Raw genomic sequence first — 19,786 nt, forward strand, 5'->3', positions numbered from 1 at the left:
TGTCACATTCGGTGGTTTCCTTATTTTTTTTCTCACATTTGACGGCTCCATTCTCACATTATGTAGTTCCAACATTACATATGACAATTCTTTTGTCACATTTAGTGGTTCCCTTATTTTTTTTTTCATATTTTACGGTTCCATCTTCATATTGTGTAGTTCTAACATCACATGTAGCAGTTCTTTTCTCACATTTGATGATTCTCTTACTTTTTTCTCACAATTAATAGTTCCATACTCACATTGTACAGTTCTAACATCACATGTGACAGTTCTTTTCTCACATTTGGTGATTTCCTTATTTTATTTCTCACATTTGACGGTTCCATCTTCACATTGTGCAATTCCAACATCACATATAACAGTTTTTTTGTCACATTCAGTTGTTTCTTTATTTTTTTTTCTCACATTTGACAATTTCATCATCACATTGTGCAATTCCAACATCACATGTAACGGTTCTTTTGTCACATTAAGTGGTTCCATTACTTTTTTCTCACATTAGACGGTTTTATTTTCACATTGTGTAGTTTCCACATTACATGTGACAGTTTGTTCTCACATTTGGTGATTCTCTTACTTTTTTCTCACATTTGATAGTTTCATCCTCACATTGTGCAGTCCCAACATCATATGTGACAGTTTTTTCTCACATTTGGTGGTTCCCTTACTTTTTTCTCACATTTGACGGTTCCATCCTCACATTGTATAGTTCCATCATCACATTTGACAATTCTTTTGTCACATTTGGTGGTTCCCTTATTTTTCTCTCACATTCGACAGTTCCATTATTACATTGTGCAATTCCAATATCACATTTGACAGTTCTTTTATTACATATAGTGGTTCCTTTATTTTTATTTTTTTCTCAAATATGATAGTTTCATTATCATATTAAGTACTACCAACATCACATCTGCTCTATTTGTGTCACATGTGACAGTTCTTCACATTGGGTGTTTCCCTTACTTTTTTCTCACATTTAACAGTTCCTTCTTCACATTGTGTAGTTCCAACATCATATGTGACAATTCTTTTGTCACATTCGATGGTTCCTTTTTTTTTTTTTCCTCACATTTGACGATTTCATTATTATATTGTACAATTTCAACATCACATGTGATAATTCTTTTCTCACATTTGGTGGTTCCTTACTTTTTTTTCTCACATTTGATGCTTTCATCCTCATATTTTGCAGTTCCAACATCACATTTGATAGTTCTTTTGTCACATTCGGTGGTTTCCTTATTTTTTTCTCACATTTGACGGTTTCATCCCCACATTGTGCAGTTCTAACATCACATTTGACAATTATTTTGTTACATTTAGTGGTTCCTTTATTTGTTTCTCAAATTTGATGGTTTTATTATCACATTGTGCAGTTCCAATATCAATTTTGACAGTTCTTCTGTCACATATAATGGTTCCTTTATTTTTTTCTCAAATTTGATGGTTCCATTCTTAAATGTTTACTGAAAATGCTATAGATTTGACACAATTTTTTGGGAACTAATATACGAAACCAATACAATTTTCTATTAATAACCCTTGCACCATAACATAGTGTTAAGATTGACCATAACATTTAATCTGAAGCTTCATTGAGTGCATAAAAGCATGATTTGGCATCCTCTTTCACTATGAAGTTCTTGAATTCCCTTATCTTGGCTAACCATGCTGCCCATAAAATGGCCATTACTTCTATCATTAAAGGACTACTGGAATTAAACTTTTTTGTCCAAGCTTTAAGATAGACTGCATTTCATCTCAAGCTATTTCTCTCTCTCTCTCTCTCTCTCTCTCTCTCTCTCTCTCTCTCTCTTACTTAGTGAGTTTTAGAATCTCTCTCACCCTTTGCATTTGAGATCTTTTAAAATATTTTGAAATTTTCAATTTCATATTTTAATAAAAAGATATTGGATTGTATAAAGAGTCTCAATCTCTCTCACTATCTTTACCTCTCCAAGTAAATCTTTCAAATGGATGGCTCAAATTGTCATTGTTTGTCAATTTTAGTGAAACACTTGATAAAAATGTCCTATGAGTTCCAAAATATCATCATTGTTGTCTCAAAGCTAGAGAAATGCTTTAGATTATTTTTTTTATTTGATAATGAAATTAAAGGGCAAATGGGTCAAATAATATTTTATCATTCTATTCCAAAAAAATATCCTTAAGCAAACGTGAGAAATCAAATCAAAAGAATATAGAAGATGGTTTAATATGATTCATGAAGAGATAATAAACGAACAAAAATTCATTGTGGTTGATACCATAGACAGAGAAGGTTATCGCACCTACACTTTTATCTTATTACAAACTACAAATGTCAAAACTCAAAATTGAAGGTTGTGTATTATCTAGATGATGTGTACAATGCTCCTGTTTGCTAATAGATAAAGACTCACATTCACACTTATACAAAGCATTGTCATTTGAGAGGCTGAATGAAAAAAAAAAAAAAAAAATCCAATAGCTCTATTTTTTATTGCTTTAAATAATTTAAAACATTGTTGTGTATTATCTTTTGAAAGCACTAGCTTTGCTGCCAACTTGTATCGAAAAAGTTCCCACAAGTCCTCCTACAAAATAATGAGACGTGTAATTAAAAATTATTCCACAACAATGGAACCAAATCTTAATATAATTCTCTCTTCTAAAATAGAAAAAAGAAACAAACATAAATTTATTAGGCATACCTGTATAAGTGCACCAATATTAAAAAAAGAATTCTGCAAGGAAGGAGCCATAAGAACCTGCTTCATAATGGATATCAAAAGTTGTCCTGCACAAATATTCCGTTAAGATGGATATCAAAAGTTGAGACGTTATAAGAGCTTTGTATAGAAAGTGGTTTTGCACTTACATAACATGAATTTCCTTTCATCTTTCATGTAGTCTTGAATTCATATGGTTGCTTAACTTTACGATAAAGGCATAAAGTTATAATCTAGACTTTGTTTGACATCTATAAAAAAAACATATAAATTCATTAAATTAGAATTTTCTATGTGCTAAGTTGAATGCTTGATGGTAACAAAAAAAAATAACAAATAGATAATAGTCAAGGAAAAAGCATATAGAGTCATAAAGAAGACAAAACTACATTATCGGTCCCTGAACTCAATTATTGAAACCAAGTTCCTTGTTTTATTCTAATTTCTTATTTTTGATATCTCTTATTTCTAGGAAATCTGGAGTGCCCCTAGAAGAAAATATTGTTGCATAGGAAGAACTGAACACCAATGCTTTCTCATAACAATATTATCCTGAAGAGGTTTTTCAGAACCAAGAAAAAGATGGACTACTCAGTACAAATAGAAGGTGACATCTCCTTATTCCTTTAGAATCTAAAATTGGTCTCCACTAATTACTAGAGCATTAGAGAAAAGCTTCATTTTTTTTCTTTTTTCCCACAGAGTTACTTTCCATTTATTAGACTTCTTAATATTATATAGTTGAAAATTTTCATTTTTTGCACTCACTAGATCTAGAAATCAAAGTTCATATGATACAAATGTTTAAGAATGTATATGTTAGTCCATCTAAATTTTGAAATATATATTAAGAAATTAAGGTGAAAACTATTGTAAAGTTCTATGTGATGTGGTTTTAGTGTTGCTTGAGTCCTTGTTTTGTTGTTTTAGATGCCTATGTAGTCCCTTTATCCACTGTTTCTTTTCTAGGAATATGAAGGAAATATTAAGACATATTTCAATGAAATGATTTTTTAGCAAGATCTCTAGCAGTACATCTAATAGCTGGTTCTGGATTTCAGTAGTTCTGAGTTAGGACAAAAACAACTCTTTTGATCTCTGTTAAACTAATTGCCTTTGTTTCACTAGTACTCAGTCTCTAAAGCAAAATGCCAGGATAATATTTCACTTAAAAGGACAAAGATGTTGGAATCCCAATGTATTTAGGTTATCATTTTTAAGTCCAAAGTTATTGCTAATTCATATAAAAATGATAGAAAGACAATTGTCTCATATCGTTCTATATTTTGTTTCTAGTGGATTTCAGAATTGAAAGACACGAGTTTTGGCATATTGACAATTAAAGAATTTTGGTCTCAAGTTGCAGTTTTTAAATTACTACAACATTGATAAGAGTAATAGAAAAAGATGCTACTAAATGGCAAGCTGCAACGGGCTAACAAAAAATTAAGTTTTAATAGTTTTAATTCTTTCCCTAGCAATGTGGCTTCTTCCTTGGGTGATTTAGATCCTTGTGCATCGGCCTAAACCTTCTGCATTGTGCCCCTTTGGAAGAAACTATACCACATCTTTATCTGTATTCTTCTTCTTTTTATATTCAATGGAAGAGGGAGGATGGTTCCACCATCCATCCCACCTCCATTATTCAAGGATGAGAATTTGACATTGTTTTCATGTCTTTTGAATTATAATTTGTCCCCATTTTTGAACTTTGTATAGTTTCCACTTTCCACTGTGTTTTTCCCATTCTAAATCATTTATTTATGCCAATACTTGTATTATAAATCAACAAATTCTTAACAAAACTAAACCAGCGTAGTTTTGATCCTTACCAGTAGATACAAACCCACAAAAAATCAAAAACAAATCAAACAAAACTAACAGACAAATCAAAAAAAATAAAATAAAATAAACGAAACCCCAAAAAAATCATAAACAAATCAAATGAAACCCACAGAGGCACAAATAAACCTAGACAATCCTATCAATATTTTGCGATTCAAATCTACAATTGATGGAAGAGATAGAATTCATGGCATGCAAACAGATCACTAGGGTTTTTCCCTAAGTTCAACAAATATAGAGGAAAAGGGTTAAGAATCAAAATCCCTAAATGAATGCTATAAGAAATAGAGACTCTAGATTGTAAAGACACAGGATGCCAAAAAATAGATTCAGTGATTAACCTAAGAACATCAGCAATGAAAGTTGGAGAAAAGAGACACCGAGATGCGAGAGAAGAACTTGCTTCAGTCAAATCAGATGAGATGTGAGAGAAGAAGAAGCAGAACCAGAACCAGAACCGAACGTTTTCTTTTTCTTTTTCGGTTTTATATGTTAACCTGATTGGCCGATAACTGATATCCTATTAAAATTACATAAACGGCTAAGATTAAAATACGTAAATCTAATGGCTAAAACTTATGTGGGTACCGTACCCCTTAAAAAAGAGAGGGGGTATAGGAGAATGACCCCTCAGTAGAATAAGTAACGGTGACTTGATCAAAAAGGATAATAACTAATAATGGTAACATGTCACTTATGGGAGAATAGCAAGATATCTCTTATTCAATAAAAAAACAGTGTCCCCATCAATTCAAGTCAAGCATTCCGAAGAGTCAAGACTCCGAGTGGCTTTCCCTGTTTATTTATAGGTTGTTTCTATCATCATTCTTTTATTATCTCTTGCAAGGCGATGTTATATATAGGAAAGTATTATTATATATAATATTTTTACAACAAATCATAAATGGTAAGTTAATAACATTTCTAATTTAAATATATCTACTTTTTTTTTTTTATTTGTTCATCAATAACAACCTGTCACATTGTAAAAGTGTTATGCAAATATTATTTCTCCTATATAAATAAGTAATATAACCCATCATATTTTCAGTTGCAACCATCTCTCTCTCTCTCTCTCTCTCTCTCTCTCTCTCACATAGATAATATGGAAGCTCACAAATTGAGAGGCGTTATGTATGGGCTAGCAGTAGTAGTCCCAGTGATAATGTTGCTTCAAAACCTAGTGTTGGGTGCAACAGATGAGTGTGTTTATTCGGGTATCATAAACCTTGGAGACTCGAATTCTGACACAGGAGGTTCATCAGCAGCATTTGGACAAGCCCCATATCCACATGGAGAGACCTTTTTCCATGCCCCTGTTGGTCGCTTATGTGATGGCCGTCTCATCATTGATTTTATAGGTTTTCTTTTTCTTTTTCTTTTTCTTTTATAATATTAATCTTTTAATTAGCACTATTTGATATACTTTGCACCATAGCAAATCACTCTTCAGAACCACCATTCAAAATTTCATAAATTTTTTTTTTTACAAGAAAATTTTCTTAACTTCAAATATATTGTATTTCTGTCAATTTGCATCGAGCACCAAGGCATGGTTTTTTATTTTATTTTAATAGCATTGACGACATAGGAGAAAATAGACTAAATAGTGTAGAAAGTAGAAAACACTTCTCATTTGTTTATTTATTTTAATAGCACTGACGGCATAGAAGAAAATAGATTTTTTTATTTTTTAAGAATAATAAGTATTTTAACTCACATAGAAGAAAGAGAAGATTTAAAAAAAATTAATAGTGGTATATATCTCAAAAAATCTAACTAGTGTAGAAAGCAAACACGCTTCTCATTTATTTTCCTTCTGTCAGAATTCACTAAAATAACATGGCCAAAAGTGAAAAATTATTAGGATTTATCAGTAAAAAAGAAGTGAGATATTTGCAAAAGAAAAAAAAAATAATGAAAGAAAGAAACGCCATGCTACTTTGGCTGTAGAGTGGAGACCACGTGAAGCGCATTTTGATTAGTTTATCTTTAAAGTTCTTTTAATCGGGACATCATCAACCGACACTCCGTATAAAAACAAGGAAAAACATAAATAAAGACCACCGCCAAGCCCCCATCTTTTGAAAGATATTATTTCAATATATTTTTACTTTGTAAATAACTACTCCCTGCACCATTAATTTATTTAAAAAGGAAATATTAATAATGGTAGGACTAATTTGTAATTTTTGATGAAATTAGAGGGTTGGCTGCTTAGATTAAAGTGTAAGAAGCATATTATAAACCAAGTAATAATTAGAAGACTCATATGTTAGGGAGATTTGGGATATTTGTTACAAATGCACATTTGAGTGCGGAATAATATTGGTTTTATATTTCTTCCTAACTATGTATGTCGCCAATAGTTTCTTACAAGGTGACCCACTTTTTGTATCCATTTTAATTTAGCTTTTTAAAAGTAAGAAGTAATGATATATGTCAGATATTTTAATGCTAAAAATAGTATCATCTTATTTGGTAAAAGTATTTAAATATAGTTTTTTTTTTTTTTTCAATTCATAAAATGGTGGGTCCCACATAGGGATGACAATTTTTCCCCGCCCCGCTTAACCCACCCCGCCCTACCTCTCCCTGTCCCCGCCCCGCCCCGCCCCGCATTACTAAAGATTATAATTGTAAATTTTTCATACCCTAAAACCCTACTATTTAAACAAACATATTAATATTAGCATATTTTATTCTACCCAATGTGATTCTCTGCTTTTATTTTGTTATGTGTTATACTATGAGGTTTTTATTTATTTATTTATTTATTTATTTTTAATGATTGTCTTGTTAAACACTTGGATATATTATTCAATTTTTTCTAAAAGTTGATTTGATTTGATGGGATAAATTTAGTTGTAATTTCAAGTATATTTTTATTAATGAAATAGGTTTCATTAAAAAAAATTGTACTAATTGTAGGGCAAATTAACAAAAAGTAGAGTTTTACGGGGTGGGGCAGGACTTCGTGGGGCCCCAAGGGGCGGGGATGGGGTGAGAAAGTATTCCCCGTCATGCAGGGCGGGGCGGGGATGGGGCAAGACAAAACCATGCAGGGCGGGGACGAAGACCCCATCCTTCGGCCCTGCCCTGCCCCATTGCCATCCCTAGTCCCACACTTGAATTTATTTATTTATTTTATTTGAGAAACACACACACACATATATATGAGGAAGGGGATGAAATAAAGAAATATACTCACACGCCAACACCAAAACTGTATGAATTGAATTTATTGTTTGGCTAATATTTTCTAAATACAATTTTCAAAAAACTATATCCTTTTTTCCCGATTTAGAACAGGATCTTGAAAACAGTTTTTTTTTTTTTTTTTTTTTTTGAGAGTCGGATTTTGAAAACAGTTAAAGGAGTGTTTTCAAGATATAGAAAATATTTATAATGACCCCACATAACTCTTTTATCTATTAAAATAATGGACCCCACATAACTCTTTTATCTATTAAATTAAGGAGCTTATCTTTATCCCAAAAAATTCACACCCTTTAAAAAAAATTTAAAAAATTAATCTATAGATTTTACACATTGCTTTTTGTAATTTTTTTTTTAAAAATCTCAAAAATAGAAATGGTCTCCCAAACAAATTTTTTTTTTTAGTATTTTGAAGATCGTTGGGAGCCAAACATGTAAAATATAAAAATTATTATCTAAAAACTAGTTTCAAGTTCAATTTTTTGAAAATTGTTTTTATATTGTTTTGAAAACAAAAACAAAATTCCTCCTATCAATCAGACCTCTAAGCATTGTGTTAGACATATTGGATTAAAATTAATTGGAGTGGGAGAAATGAAAGAAAGTGTATTTAAAAAAAAAAAAAAAACTAATTTAAGGACGAAAACGAATTTTTAAACAAAGTTTAGGGGGGCAAAAACAATAACTTGTCCTTTTATGTTACATTGGTTCAATGAGATACCTAATGGCTTTCTATTTTCTAATAAGGTAACAAATTAAAATCCTATAATTTCAAAAGAAACAAATTAAACTTTCAACTTATATTAAAATTTAAACACAGTTTTGTTCCACTTAAATGGTTTGAGGTTTAATTTGTTAAGATTTGAAATTTTAGGGTTCAATTTGTTATTTTTGAAACTATAAGATGTAATTTGTTACTTTTTAAAACTTCATAATTTAAATTGTTACTTCATAAACTATAAGGTTTAATTTGTTACACTCTTAAACTATAAGATTTAAATTTAAATTTTCTTAATTATCGACTTTTATAACGTTTACTTATTTGATTGGGGTATTTCAGCTGAGAGCCTAGGACTACCATATTTGAATGCTTTCCTTGATGCTGTTGGATCCAACTTCACTCATGGGGTCAACTTTGCTACTGCTGGATCCATCATATTACCCCAAACTAGAACTCTTAAGCAAAGTGGTTTTAGTCCTATCTCTTTGGATGTTCAGTGGGCTCAATTCAATGATTTCCATCGTAGAACCCAAATTTTTTGTCAAAAAGGTAATGAAATTCACATTTTGGTTCAATTTTACATGCTTATGCTTTACTAATAATAAAATCAATGGCATTCTTATTATGAATCTTTTGGATGCTGCCTTGCCTAGAAAGCATTTTTCAGGAATTATTGCCCAAGCCAGAATTATTTTCTCGTGCTTTATATACAATCGATATTGGTCAGAATGATTCGACATCATCCCTTTTCCTTAACAAGTCTACCGATCAAGTTAAAGCAGTTGTTCCTGTAATTATGGATCAGTTCAAAAATATCGTTAAGGTATGCGGATATAATGTTTTTGAATCATGATTGATGCTTTATATATAGACCTACTCGTGTGAAAAATATTTTAACTCTCCAAATTGGTTTGGATGAATGCTTTTCGGTGGGTTTTAATTAGCTCAATTGGTGAATAAGGGATTTAAGGATCAATTCCTGCTTATACCAAAATTAATTGGTATTTTGATCTAAATATAAAAACTATCATCGAGAGCAGACGTTATAGGTTAAAATTATCTATAAAAATAAATAAATAAATAAATAAAACGAATACTTCCATCATATAAAATATATATATATATATATATATAGATAGATAGATCGTGAATGAATGGGTCTTTATTATTATAAGTGACGTTGAGATCATGTTAGCTTTATTTTGGGTTAGGAATAGAATATGTTAAAATTGAAGTTAAATGATTAAATTTATCATTTTCCAATCCTTTAATTTTTTTTACAAGAATTAGTAATTTTAAATAAATAAATAATAAAGAATCTCACATGTTAGAATTATGAATAAATTTTTAAATTCAAGATGATTTTCTTGTAATGGTTTAGGATTTTGAGAGATTTCATTTATCTCAATGGAAAATTGATTTTGATGTACTTTAATTAAATGTACATGGTTGGTATATATATATATATATGGTCAAGGAGAAAGGTCATTCTGGATACATAATACGGGTCCCGTTGGTTGTTTGGCGTACGTATTGGTACGACTGCCAGTCGAAGCCGAACAATTGGACCATTTTGGATGTGCAACTCCTTTCAATGATCTTGCTCAACATTTCAATAGTAAATTAAAAGAAGCTGTTGTTCTACTTCGAAAGGATCTTCCACTTGCTGCATTCACCTATGTTGATGTTTACTCGGTGAAGTACAATCTCTTTACTCAAACAAAGAAACTTGGTAAGCCCTCCATATATCCCCCATAAATGAATAAATGATATGATATGATTTTTGAGCTTTCTCAATTTTCAATTCTCAATTTCCAATTTCTTGGCTTATATAACTATTCTCTCGTCTAATTTTATAATTTGTTGATTTGTGTAATGGTGAGTAGTCATTATAAAGTGATGGGTCGTATTAGACATAAAATATTCACTATTTCTAATCACATAAGCCAACAAATTGTGAAATTGAATATTTAATTGGTTGTATTTCTAGAAATATTCATTGACTTATTCTAATAATGTTAAGCAAGAGACCTCATGTATACTAATTAAGGATACCTTTTGAGTTAGAAATTAAGATGGTAAAATAACTAATTAAGGATTGGGAAGCACATGATTCCAAATCTTCTTTCCCACAAGGGAACATCCACCACAGCATTTTTCCTTTTACAATCATCAACTTTCTTACCTCCTCAATCGGTTGGCTAACTTTAATCTTTAAGTGGAAAATTATTGTGTACTTCTGGAGTACCATAAATGCGTACTCCCTTCTCTCACATGAATGGTGGGTCCCACTAATTAAATTCATGGGGGACCCACCATTCATGTGAGAGAAGGGAATACGCATTTATGGTACTTGAGGAGTAACTAATAATTTTCCTCTTTAAGTAGCCTCACTTGATTTTGATTTTCAAAGACTTTTAATACTTTAACCATTACATTTTTTTTTTCTCAGATCCTTTTCCCTCTCGAGTAAGTTGTAATGTAATATTACATGCATCATAATGCATTAGCCAAATGGACAGTCAATTCTTTGTTGGAAAGTGAATTGCTTGGGAGGTGGTGGGGTGCTCTCTCGGTGATACACTATTTTATTTTGATTCATGACTTCGTAATTGGTTGGTTTTTTTGTTTTCTGGGGGATTTGTTGGTTTCTTTCATGTTTTCTTAATTTCTTGTTCAATGTACGTAATTGGGTTATACTCTTATCTTTCTCTTGATATATATGGTTTCTATTAAGAAAAAAATGATACTAAGTACCTTATTGACACTATGTTCATGAAAGATTAAATAATAAATGATATATATAGTTTTTTATATTTTTGATAAGGAGTTGAACTATAAGATTCTTGATAATGTGTAATGTCTAGATCAAGGGAGTCGATTTCGTACCGTACCGGCCGGTATATACCGTATTGGCAAGCAAACCGATACATATGACCCTCCTGTTTCGTACCGAAAAAAATACCGACCGTATAGTCATGTACTAGCCGTACCGGCCAATTTTGGGCAATACCGGCCGGTACTAAGCATACTACGGGCCGGTACAGAAAAAAAGTTTTTTTTTTTTTTTTTTTTTAAGTTTTGTAATTTTTGAATTTTTGTTAGGGCAGAATAGTAACTTATTTGCATTAACTTATTAATATTATTTGTTTTCTTAGTATGCAATGGTAACTTTTAAGCTTTCTATTTTTCATATTGTGTTTTTTTTTTTCTTTTAATTGATACTAAAGTCCAAAACCATGAATAATTAGTTCTGAATTGAGGAAATGTTTTATGGTAAACTTTTATATTTATTATAATATATATATACACGCACACACGCACACATACATACATATTTATATATATATATATATATATATATATATATATATAAAATAGCAGTAAACTTGAAATGGTACATCGGTATCCGAAATATATCGTATCACTGGCCAAACCGGTACAGCCTCTGGTACGGTATTGACTCCCTTAGTCTAGATTAAGTTATATAATTAATTCTTCTTAAAAAAAGGTTATATAATTAATTGCAGTGTGTAATTCTTAACTTTAATATATTATATATATATATATATATATATATATATATATATATTATACTACTACAAATTAAATATAATTTTCTAGTCCAAACCGAATTTATGAAGAATTATTGATTTCATAATTTTCAAAGATTTAGTGGAACTTGTAAATAATTTTAATTATTATAGATCCAAAGTTAAGCATTACAAGTTCCTTGAAAGCCAAATAAAATAAACTTAATTCAATCAGAGCTCGTGGTAGTAAGGGAAAATTGGAAATTGACACTAGTTTAACTGGAAGTCACATCTAAGTTGAACATTTTTTTTTTATAATTTTTTTATGTTAGTATCAATATCTTTGTTTGTAACTATATATAACATGAAATTTTCAGGGTTTAAGGAATCACTGAAAACTTGTTGTGGTTATGGAGGCAAGTTAAACTACGACAAGGATGTGGTATGTGGAGCGACTAAAAAGGTGAAGGGCAAAGAAGTTTTAGTGGCGAAAGCATGCAAAGATCCATCAGTTTGGATTAACTGGGATGGTTTCCACTACACTGAGGCCGCTAACAAATATGTTTTTGATCAAATAGTTGGTGGTTCATTTTCTGATCCACCCATTCCAGTCAAATTGGCCTGCCATAGGCATTAATTTAAGCAGGGTTACCATATTTGCATGTGAGGTTTCTATTAATCTCATATTTTGAAAGCCTCGTTAGAAATAAATAAAAAATAAATGCTAAAGGTATTTTAAATTCTTCACAATATAATATGACAATAACTGCAATTGATGATGAACTTTAATAACATAATTAATGAATATTTGAATTATTTTTTTGTGATTAGTAACATGTTACTTTGTAAGCCTATAGCAAAATAACTTGTAAAAGAATCTGCCAATGACCACCTTGCTAAGACGTGCAACTTCGTTAGCATTCTTGTACACCCAATTAAACTCCAGCAGCTCAAATCTTGCATATAGCAATCTGACCTCATTGAAAAATTAGCAATTCTCCAATGCACTAATTTGGATTTGTTGGTCATTGCCTCGACACAATTTTTGGAATCATCCTCAATTACCAGGTTCTTAAGCTGCATTTGACTGGCTAATTCCACAGCACACATAGAAAGCTTTGGCTTTCGCTTGGACAGGGACTTTACTTTAGTATTCACTGTTTTTGAGCAAGGCTAATACCAATTTCCCTCTCTATCTCTAGCTATCCCACCACAAGACTTGGTCCAAGGGCACATATAGGAGCTAGGCATCATACGTGACTTTCTTATCAAGTTAATGTAACATGACACAAAATGACCATGACAATATATAAGAGGTCTTCAAATTATAAAAAAATATATATAATAATAATAATAATAATTTAAAAAAAAAAAAAAAAAAAAAAAAAAAAAAAAAAAAAAAACTCGTTCATGAGCCCCAGATGTCTCAGGCATACACTACACACACTACACATTAAGGCAAGGTTGTCATTGGGAACAATGTTCTATCCTAGAATGTGGTAGGAAGATAAGAAAAGCGAAGATAAAAACATTAATGAAAGTCTATATATATTGACACAATACAGTTCATACATATAAGAAAATACCTAAACCTGCTACAGAATGTTTTGTGGGCAACGACTATGATACAGTCAAAGACACAATTACGAAGTGGGTATTATCCCCTAACTCATGAATCAAACTTCTAAGTTTCTCAATGACTTCGTGCTCTCTCAAGAATGGCATGCACCCACTATTATATTATTCTCATATGAAATATTTTCAATTTCATTCATATGTGAATCTTCTAAACTAAAATTCACTCTCCTGAATAAGACAAATAAATAGTTTATTTCCAGTATCCTGCTAGGACCTCTTTTGGGAGATGCTTCATTGGAAAAGCATCTCTACCCAAAATAGGTAGTAAATCGGCTGGGACCATTTGATTCATGCTAGAGGAATTGGTAGAAAGAGACCCAAGGTTTTACCATTCAAAGGAGAGAGAGAGGTACACAGTAGAATGAGATAGGTGAGAGTTTGTCATGGGATAGGTAGTGGAAGAGAGAGAAAATGTTGCACATGCTCAGAGGTAGCGAAGGTTAAACTCATAAGGCTAGAAGGGCAATGGGCACTTCTGAAGAGCGTTTGCAGCAGAGAAAAATAGTTGGTGAGTAACGAGGGTAAAAGAGAGAAATCACACAAGCATAATTTGGTATATAAATAGGAACAGTGCCCATAAAAGGAACAAGCATAGTGACTTAGGCAATCTAAACAAAGAATTGAAAGAGAAAGAAGAGAGAAAAGGGAAAGAGTGAAGTGAGACTTAGAAAAAATAGAAGAGTGACTATGGCAAAAACACCAAAATAGGCAAATTTTTTCCATCCCTCATTTAGTAAATCCACTCTTTGTAATCTAATTGGACAAAAAGTAGCTATCCTAACCCATCTTCCAAAGTGCATAATTTTATGACCTAATAGGGCAATAAAATTATATAAGTTGGAGTTTGGGCTCTCTTTAGCTCACTTTCTGCGAAGACTCCTTTTCATATTATGATTTTGCTACTCTAACCATGCTTAACCGCTGACAAATTATTTAGACCGACTTTTCTGCTATAACATATATATATATATATACATATTGTTTTGTTATCTTTTTGGGGTGTCTTGTCTTGTGCACAGACTGGCTTTGAGCATATTCCACGGAGATAACGAGTTAGGCCCAACTCTCCTACTCACTACAAAAAGCCTTAGCCTAAAAGCATAGAAGGCCCCTACAAATGTCTTGTGAATACCAACATGTCCAATGATTCCTAAGTAAATATTTCTCATGAAGGGATCCCTGTTCCTTTTGTATTTTACGAATAAGTAATGACAAATATATTGTAAATGATATTACATAAATCTTACGAAATTAATATTTTATCAATTATAAGAAGGAAAAAAAATGTTATACACAAAAATTAATCCATACATTTATTTGTTATAGTGTTTAACTCTATGAAACTTTCCTTTATGAAAAATAATAAAGGTTGGAGTTTTATGCAGGGAAATGTTATATCCACAATATTTTCACAATAAATTTTAAGTGGCAGGTTATTATTGGCTATTAATGGTGGAAAAAAAAAAGTAAATTTAAGTGGTGGGTTCAAATTAGAACCAATAACAACTTACTATCTAAGATTTGTTGTGAAATTATTATGAAAATATTGAAAACGTAACACTTCTCTTTTATGCATTTATGAGAATTGAGTAATTTTAACACCACTCCATTTTTCAAACTATCCAATATGGCAAACTATAAACTCACCACATTCTACCCACTACTCATAAATTTAGGTTAAAATGCAAAATTCACCACCAAAATTCATATTAGTAATTTAATTTTGCTTCAGTTCATTTCAACAATCTAAGTTTCAAGTTTATTCAATTAAGACTTTTTTATCAACTTTAGCTAAATGTTGCAATTAATTGTACAAATTTTTTATTTTTTTTTTCAAAACTTTTAAATTAAAAAAAAAATCCAATTAATGGTTAAAAATATTTTTTAGAATAAGTGAGCAAAGTTTAGGGTAGTGAATTTTCCGCTTCCTTTGAGGCTTGGGTTATACAGGAGGAACCACCATTAGACGCATGACGCGAAAGAAACGTATAAAAATAAAAATACTCCAGACCGAACTAGCTAGCTAGCCTTAATGCCTTAGCCGTCGACACACTCTGAAAAGTCACACACCCCACCACCTGTTCGACGAAATTCCCCAACGAAATGGAGTCAAGCATTCTTGAATCGATCGGCGTCGAGATCATCGGAGTGATGTCCCCAGTCTCAATCTGCATGTTTTTGGTAGTCCTCTTGGTCTATTCCCTCTCTCCTTCCAACCCCTTTTCTTCTCCCTCCGTTCCCATTCGCACAGCAGCCAATCTCGTCTACCTCGAGACCCCATCTGACTCCGCTACCCAAAAGCTCGAAGGATCTCTCTTGAACGCCTTGGTCTTCGTCATCCTCATCGCCGTCGTCACTTTCCTCTTGGTCGTCCTCTACTACTATAACTTCACCAATTTCTTGAAAAACTACATGCGCTTCTCTGCTTTCTTTGTTTTGGCCACTATGGGTGGCTCGATATTCCTCTCGATCATTCAACATTTCTCGATACCGGTTGATTCCATCACTTGTTTCTTGCTGCTTTTCAACTTTACGGTTGTGGGTGTGTTGTCAGTTTTCTCAGGTGGGATACCCATAATCTTGAGACAAGCGTATATGGTTTCTTTGGGGATAATTGTTGCCACTTGGTTTACGAAATTGCCTGAATGGACTACCTGGGCTTTGTTGGTAGCATTGGCTGTGTATGATTTGGTGGCAGTGTTGGCCCCCGGTGGACCTTTGAAGCTTTTGGTCGAATTGGCTTCAAGTCGGGATGATGAATTGCCGGCGTTGGTTTACGAGGCTAGACCGGTCGTGTCGAGGAGTCGGGGGTCGAATTTGGGGCTTTTGGTTGGTGGGGTTTCGGACTCTGGTTCGGTTGAGCTGCAGGCGGTTAACGAGAGCGAAAACCACCGGCCGACTACTAATGAAGGGGAGAGTTTCCCATTGGTGAGTCATTCACGGGAACGGCATTCGTTTAGCAGTGAATCCTCGGAACATTCGACTGTAGTTGTGTCTTGTGATCGAGTGCAGAATCGGGAGCCTGAGATTGTTGTTGATGAGGAGATGTCTCCCCTTGTTGAGATGATGGGATTAGGGAATGAGAGAGAACAGCAGACGAGGAGGGATAATGTGGAAGTGCGTGGTGGTGGTGGTGGTAGTGATAGAGGTATTAAACTTGGCCTTGGAGACTTTGTTTTCTATAGTGTTCTTGTAGGCAGAGCTGCAATGTATGATCTTATGACAGTGTATGCTTGTTACCTTGCAATTATTTCGGGACTTGGCTGCACTCTTATTTTGTTATCAGTGTGCCATCGAGCTCTGCCTGCCTTGCCTATTTCGATTGCATTGGGTGTTGTTTTTTACTTCCTGACTCGGTTATTAATGGAGCCTTTCGTGGTCGGGACAGCAACGAATTTGATGATGTTTTGATTGTCCATTTTCGAGAGACCAATTAAATGTTAAAGAAACACTGATATGTCTTGGTACGCTTGAGATTTGAATTCAAGGTGAAAGGTATTAGCCCCTAATTTTTCACTCCTTTGTGATTAGAAATAGTGAAGCAACTTTTTAGACCGTTTGGTAATGAATTGAAATGTAAGTTGACTGGCCTCAAGGGTCTTACTTCTATAAAATCTATAACATTTTGTCATACTGCAATGTTTGGCGGATGTCTTTCTTATTAAATTTTTGTGGTAACTGAGATATGTAGGAAGTGAAGCTAGCATAGAGAACTGATATATATATATTTTTGGTGTATTCTAAATGACCATCTCACATTAGAAAAGGAAGGAGTGGTGTCTAAAATACTTCTTCGATCGCCTATGTAGGGTAGGATATCTACATGCATAAATGGCACCATGAAGTTAGGCTACAGATAACATTATACACATATTTGGGGACGGGGAAGATTCAATGATCAGTAAGCGCATCAGGAACTCTATACTCCAGTGTCTATGATTCAAAAGCCTATTTTCCTATTGTAAATAACTGTTGAGATTTATTTCTTGTAATGGCAAAAATTAAACAAAATATGATCTAATAGAAAGATAGCAGGAGTGCCAGACATAATAATTAAATATAGCAAAGTATGGAAGATGCATCGCTAACTATCACAGGTTCTAATGAAACTATTATGCAGAATGTACCTGGACTTCTCACTTCTGAGTAAATTTACATTGTAACAATATCTTCCAGTTAGTAATTGGTTATGTGTGTAAATGTGCTTTACAATTCTTCAATTCTATTGATGGGGAGCTCATGACCTAATTTGATAAACCACATATTCATGTTTTAACAGCCCTATCCATTTTCAAGTAGAGCAGATAAAGATTAGTCATTTAGTAGTTTTCGCATATATTGCTATCCTTTTTGTAGTGTTCAGATATTGATGTTATGACCTTCATATGTGCCTTTGCAGATCCATGCATATAGAGATCCAGTAATTCCTGTTTGTTTTAGATTAAATAAACTAAATATATTTACAAATTATAAGTACTAATAGATACTTATATTCTCACATTACCCTAAGAAAGAATTTCTAGGGTTGGTATTGGTATATGTGCACTAGTGCACTAGTCTAGTGTTTACTCTTTAAATTTTTATGCGTAGCTAATCGTTGTTGTTGATGATTATCTGTTATCAATGACTATGAGTACTCAATTGGGTACGACTTTAACCATGATCCAAGAAGGAAAAAAATCAACATATTTATGTAAACATTTTTCCAGAGTTGAAGTGTTGTAATGGTCATCAATTGGTGCATGACTTTTAAGAACATAACATTTATGCTGGATTTGTATCTTGCAAATTGCTATTGAAAAAGAAAAAGGAATGGAAGAATAAACTACTGCTTGCCAAGTTTCACAAGTGGCATATCTCCAGCATATAATTGGTCTTAACTAGAATTTGGCATCCTCCTTGTGGTTGACATCATTGCCAAAGTTGGATTAAATGTAAAAATAATCTCATACCATGATGGATCAAATGTGTAAATAATCTCATACCATGATGGATCAAATGTGTGATCCATTGAGTTAATCTCAAAATTAATCCATTGAGTTAATCTCAAAATTAATTAGGCTAAGGCTTTTAGATTGAAGTTCTTTTTCTGGTTAAATTATTTTCTCTGCTATTACCATATACTTATTTGAGTGCTAACTGTCGTTTCTTAAACTCCTATCCATTAAAAGTCTTAATACATGATTAAAGTTTGCTCATAAATTATATAAATTTGTCAATAGTTGTCATGCATAAAAAATGATATCGCATATTTCAGGGCATTTTATAATGGATGTTTTATTTGATGATGATACTAAGATTAAAAAATAAAAATAAAAAAGAAGAGAAAAGAAAATAATGATAACACAAATGAGTACTATTATTTTGTCATTACCAAGATATAATCATCCAATACAAAATTACCAAGATTGTATTATAATGGCTGAAACAATTTTTTTCTAGCAAAAGGGGGAAAAAAAAATCACATGCACACAAAACAAAACAGAACTGAACAGAACTTTACAAAAGGAGGGAGAGAGGAGAAACCTGCAACAAGTAGATTTTATAGTACAGGTGTGGATGAGCTCCAGCTCAAATGGAAATCCTTCTATCCATGGGATATTGGATTTACCAATTGAGATCCGCTTATTTTGTTGAAATTGAAAATTTTTTACTAAAAGTATTGTAGATAAATGTAAATGTAAAAATTAGTTGAAATAGTACCATGAGACTCATGAATAGTATCAAAAAGTGTAATGGGACCCATGAATAGTAGCAAAAATAAGCTGAATAGTAAAATAAGTTGGCAAATTTCATCCATGCCAAACGCAAACTTCATCTCATTTTGAAATAATTTTGCTAGTATTCAATTATTTTTAGGAACAATGCTTTTATCAACATTGTTGGTCTCTAAAGTTTACTTAATTGAGCACTTTCATCACCTCTATGACATTTTTTTTTAATGACATGGCAAGGTTTCTCTAAGTCCAAACCTACTGCAATATATCATTCTAATTACACCCTCTGAGAAGTATATCAATCTTTTTTTTTTTTTTTTTTTTTTGAGAAGCAAGTATATCAATCTAATTAAGAAAATAGTGAGTTTCAGTTAGTTCAATTGGTAAAGTTTTTTA

General features: G+C 32.2%; 2 protein-coding genes and 1 long non-coding RNA gene across 3 annotated transcripts; 2 read left to right on the forward strand and 1 right to left on the reverse strand.

Moving 5' to 3' along the window:
- Positions 1–2,270: 2,270 nt before the first annotated feature.
- On the reverse strand, positions 2,271–5,019 carry LOC115952641. The gene is made up of 4 exons (XR_004083492.1): positions 4,904–5,019; positions 2,867–2,968; positions 2,700–2,785; positions 2,271–2,582 (listed from the first exon to the last, which is right to left on the reverse strand). It is a non-coding gene; the product is annotated as an uncharacterized LOC115952641 (long non-coding RNA).
- Positions 5,020–5,667: 648 nt separating this feature from the next.
- Positions 5,668–12,672, forward strand: LOC115951673 (GDSL esterase/lipase At3g26430-like). Its single transcript, XM_031068833.1, has 5 exons — positions 5,668–5,923; positions 8,842–9,051; positions 9,156–9,326; positions 9,965–10,234; positions 12,413–12,672. Exons 1-5 carry the CDS (start codon positions 5,668–5,670, stop codon positions 12,670–12,672), a joined length of 1,167 nt encoding a protein of 388 aa, XP_030924693.1.
- Positions 12,673–15,630: 2,958 nt separating this feature from the next.
- LOC115951375 (presenilin-like protein At1g08700) lies at positions 15,631–17,278 on the forward strand. Its single transcript, XM_031068591.1, has one exon. The coding sequence runs from the start codon at positions 15,777–15,779 to the stop codon at positions 17,082–17,084; it is 1,308 nt and encodes a 435-aa protein (XP_030924451.1). The 5' UTR covers positions 15,631–15,776; the 3' UTR covers positions 17,085–17,278.
- The last annotated feature ends 2,508 nt before the right edge of the window (positions 17,279–19,786 follow it).

This window comes from Quercus lobata, chromosome 7 (genome assembly GCF_001633185.2).
Source record: "Quercus lobata isolate SW786 chromosome 7, ValleyOak3.0 Primary Assembly, whole genome shotgun sequence".
Lineage (NCBI taxonomy): Eukaryota > Viridiplantae > Streptophyta > Magnoliopsida > Fagales > Fagaceae > Quercus > Quercus lobata.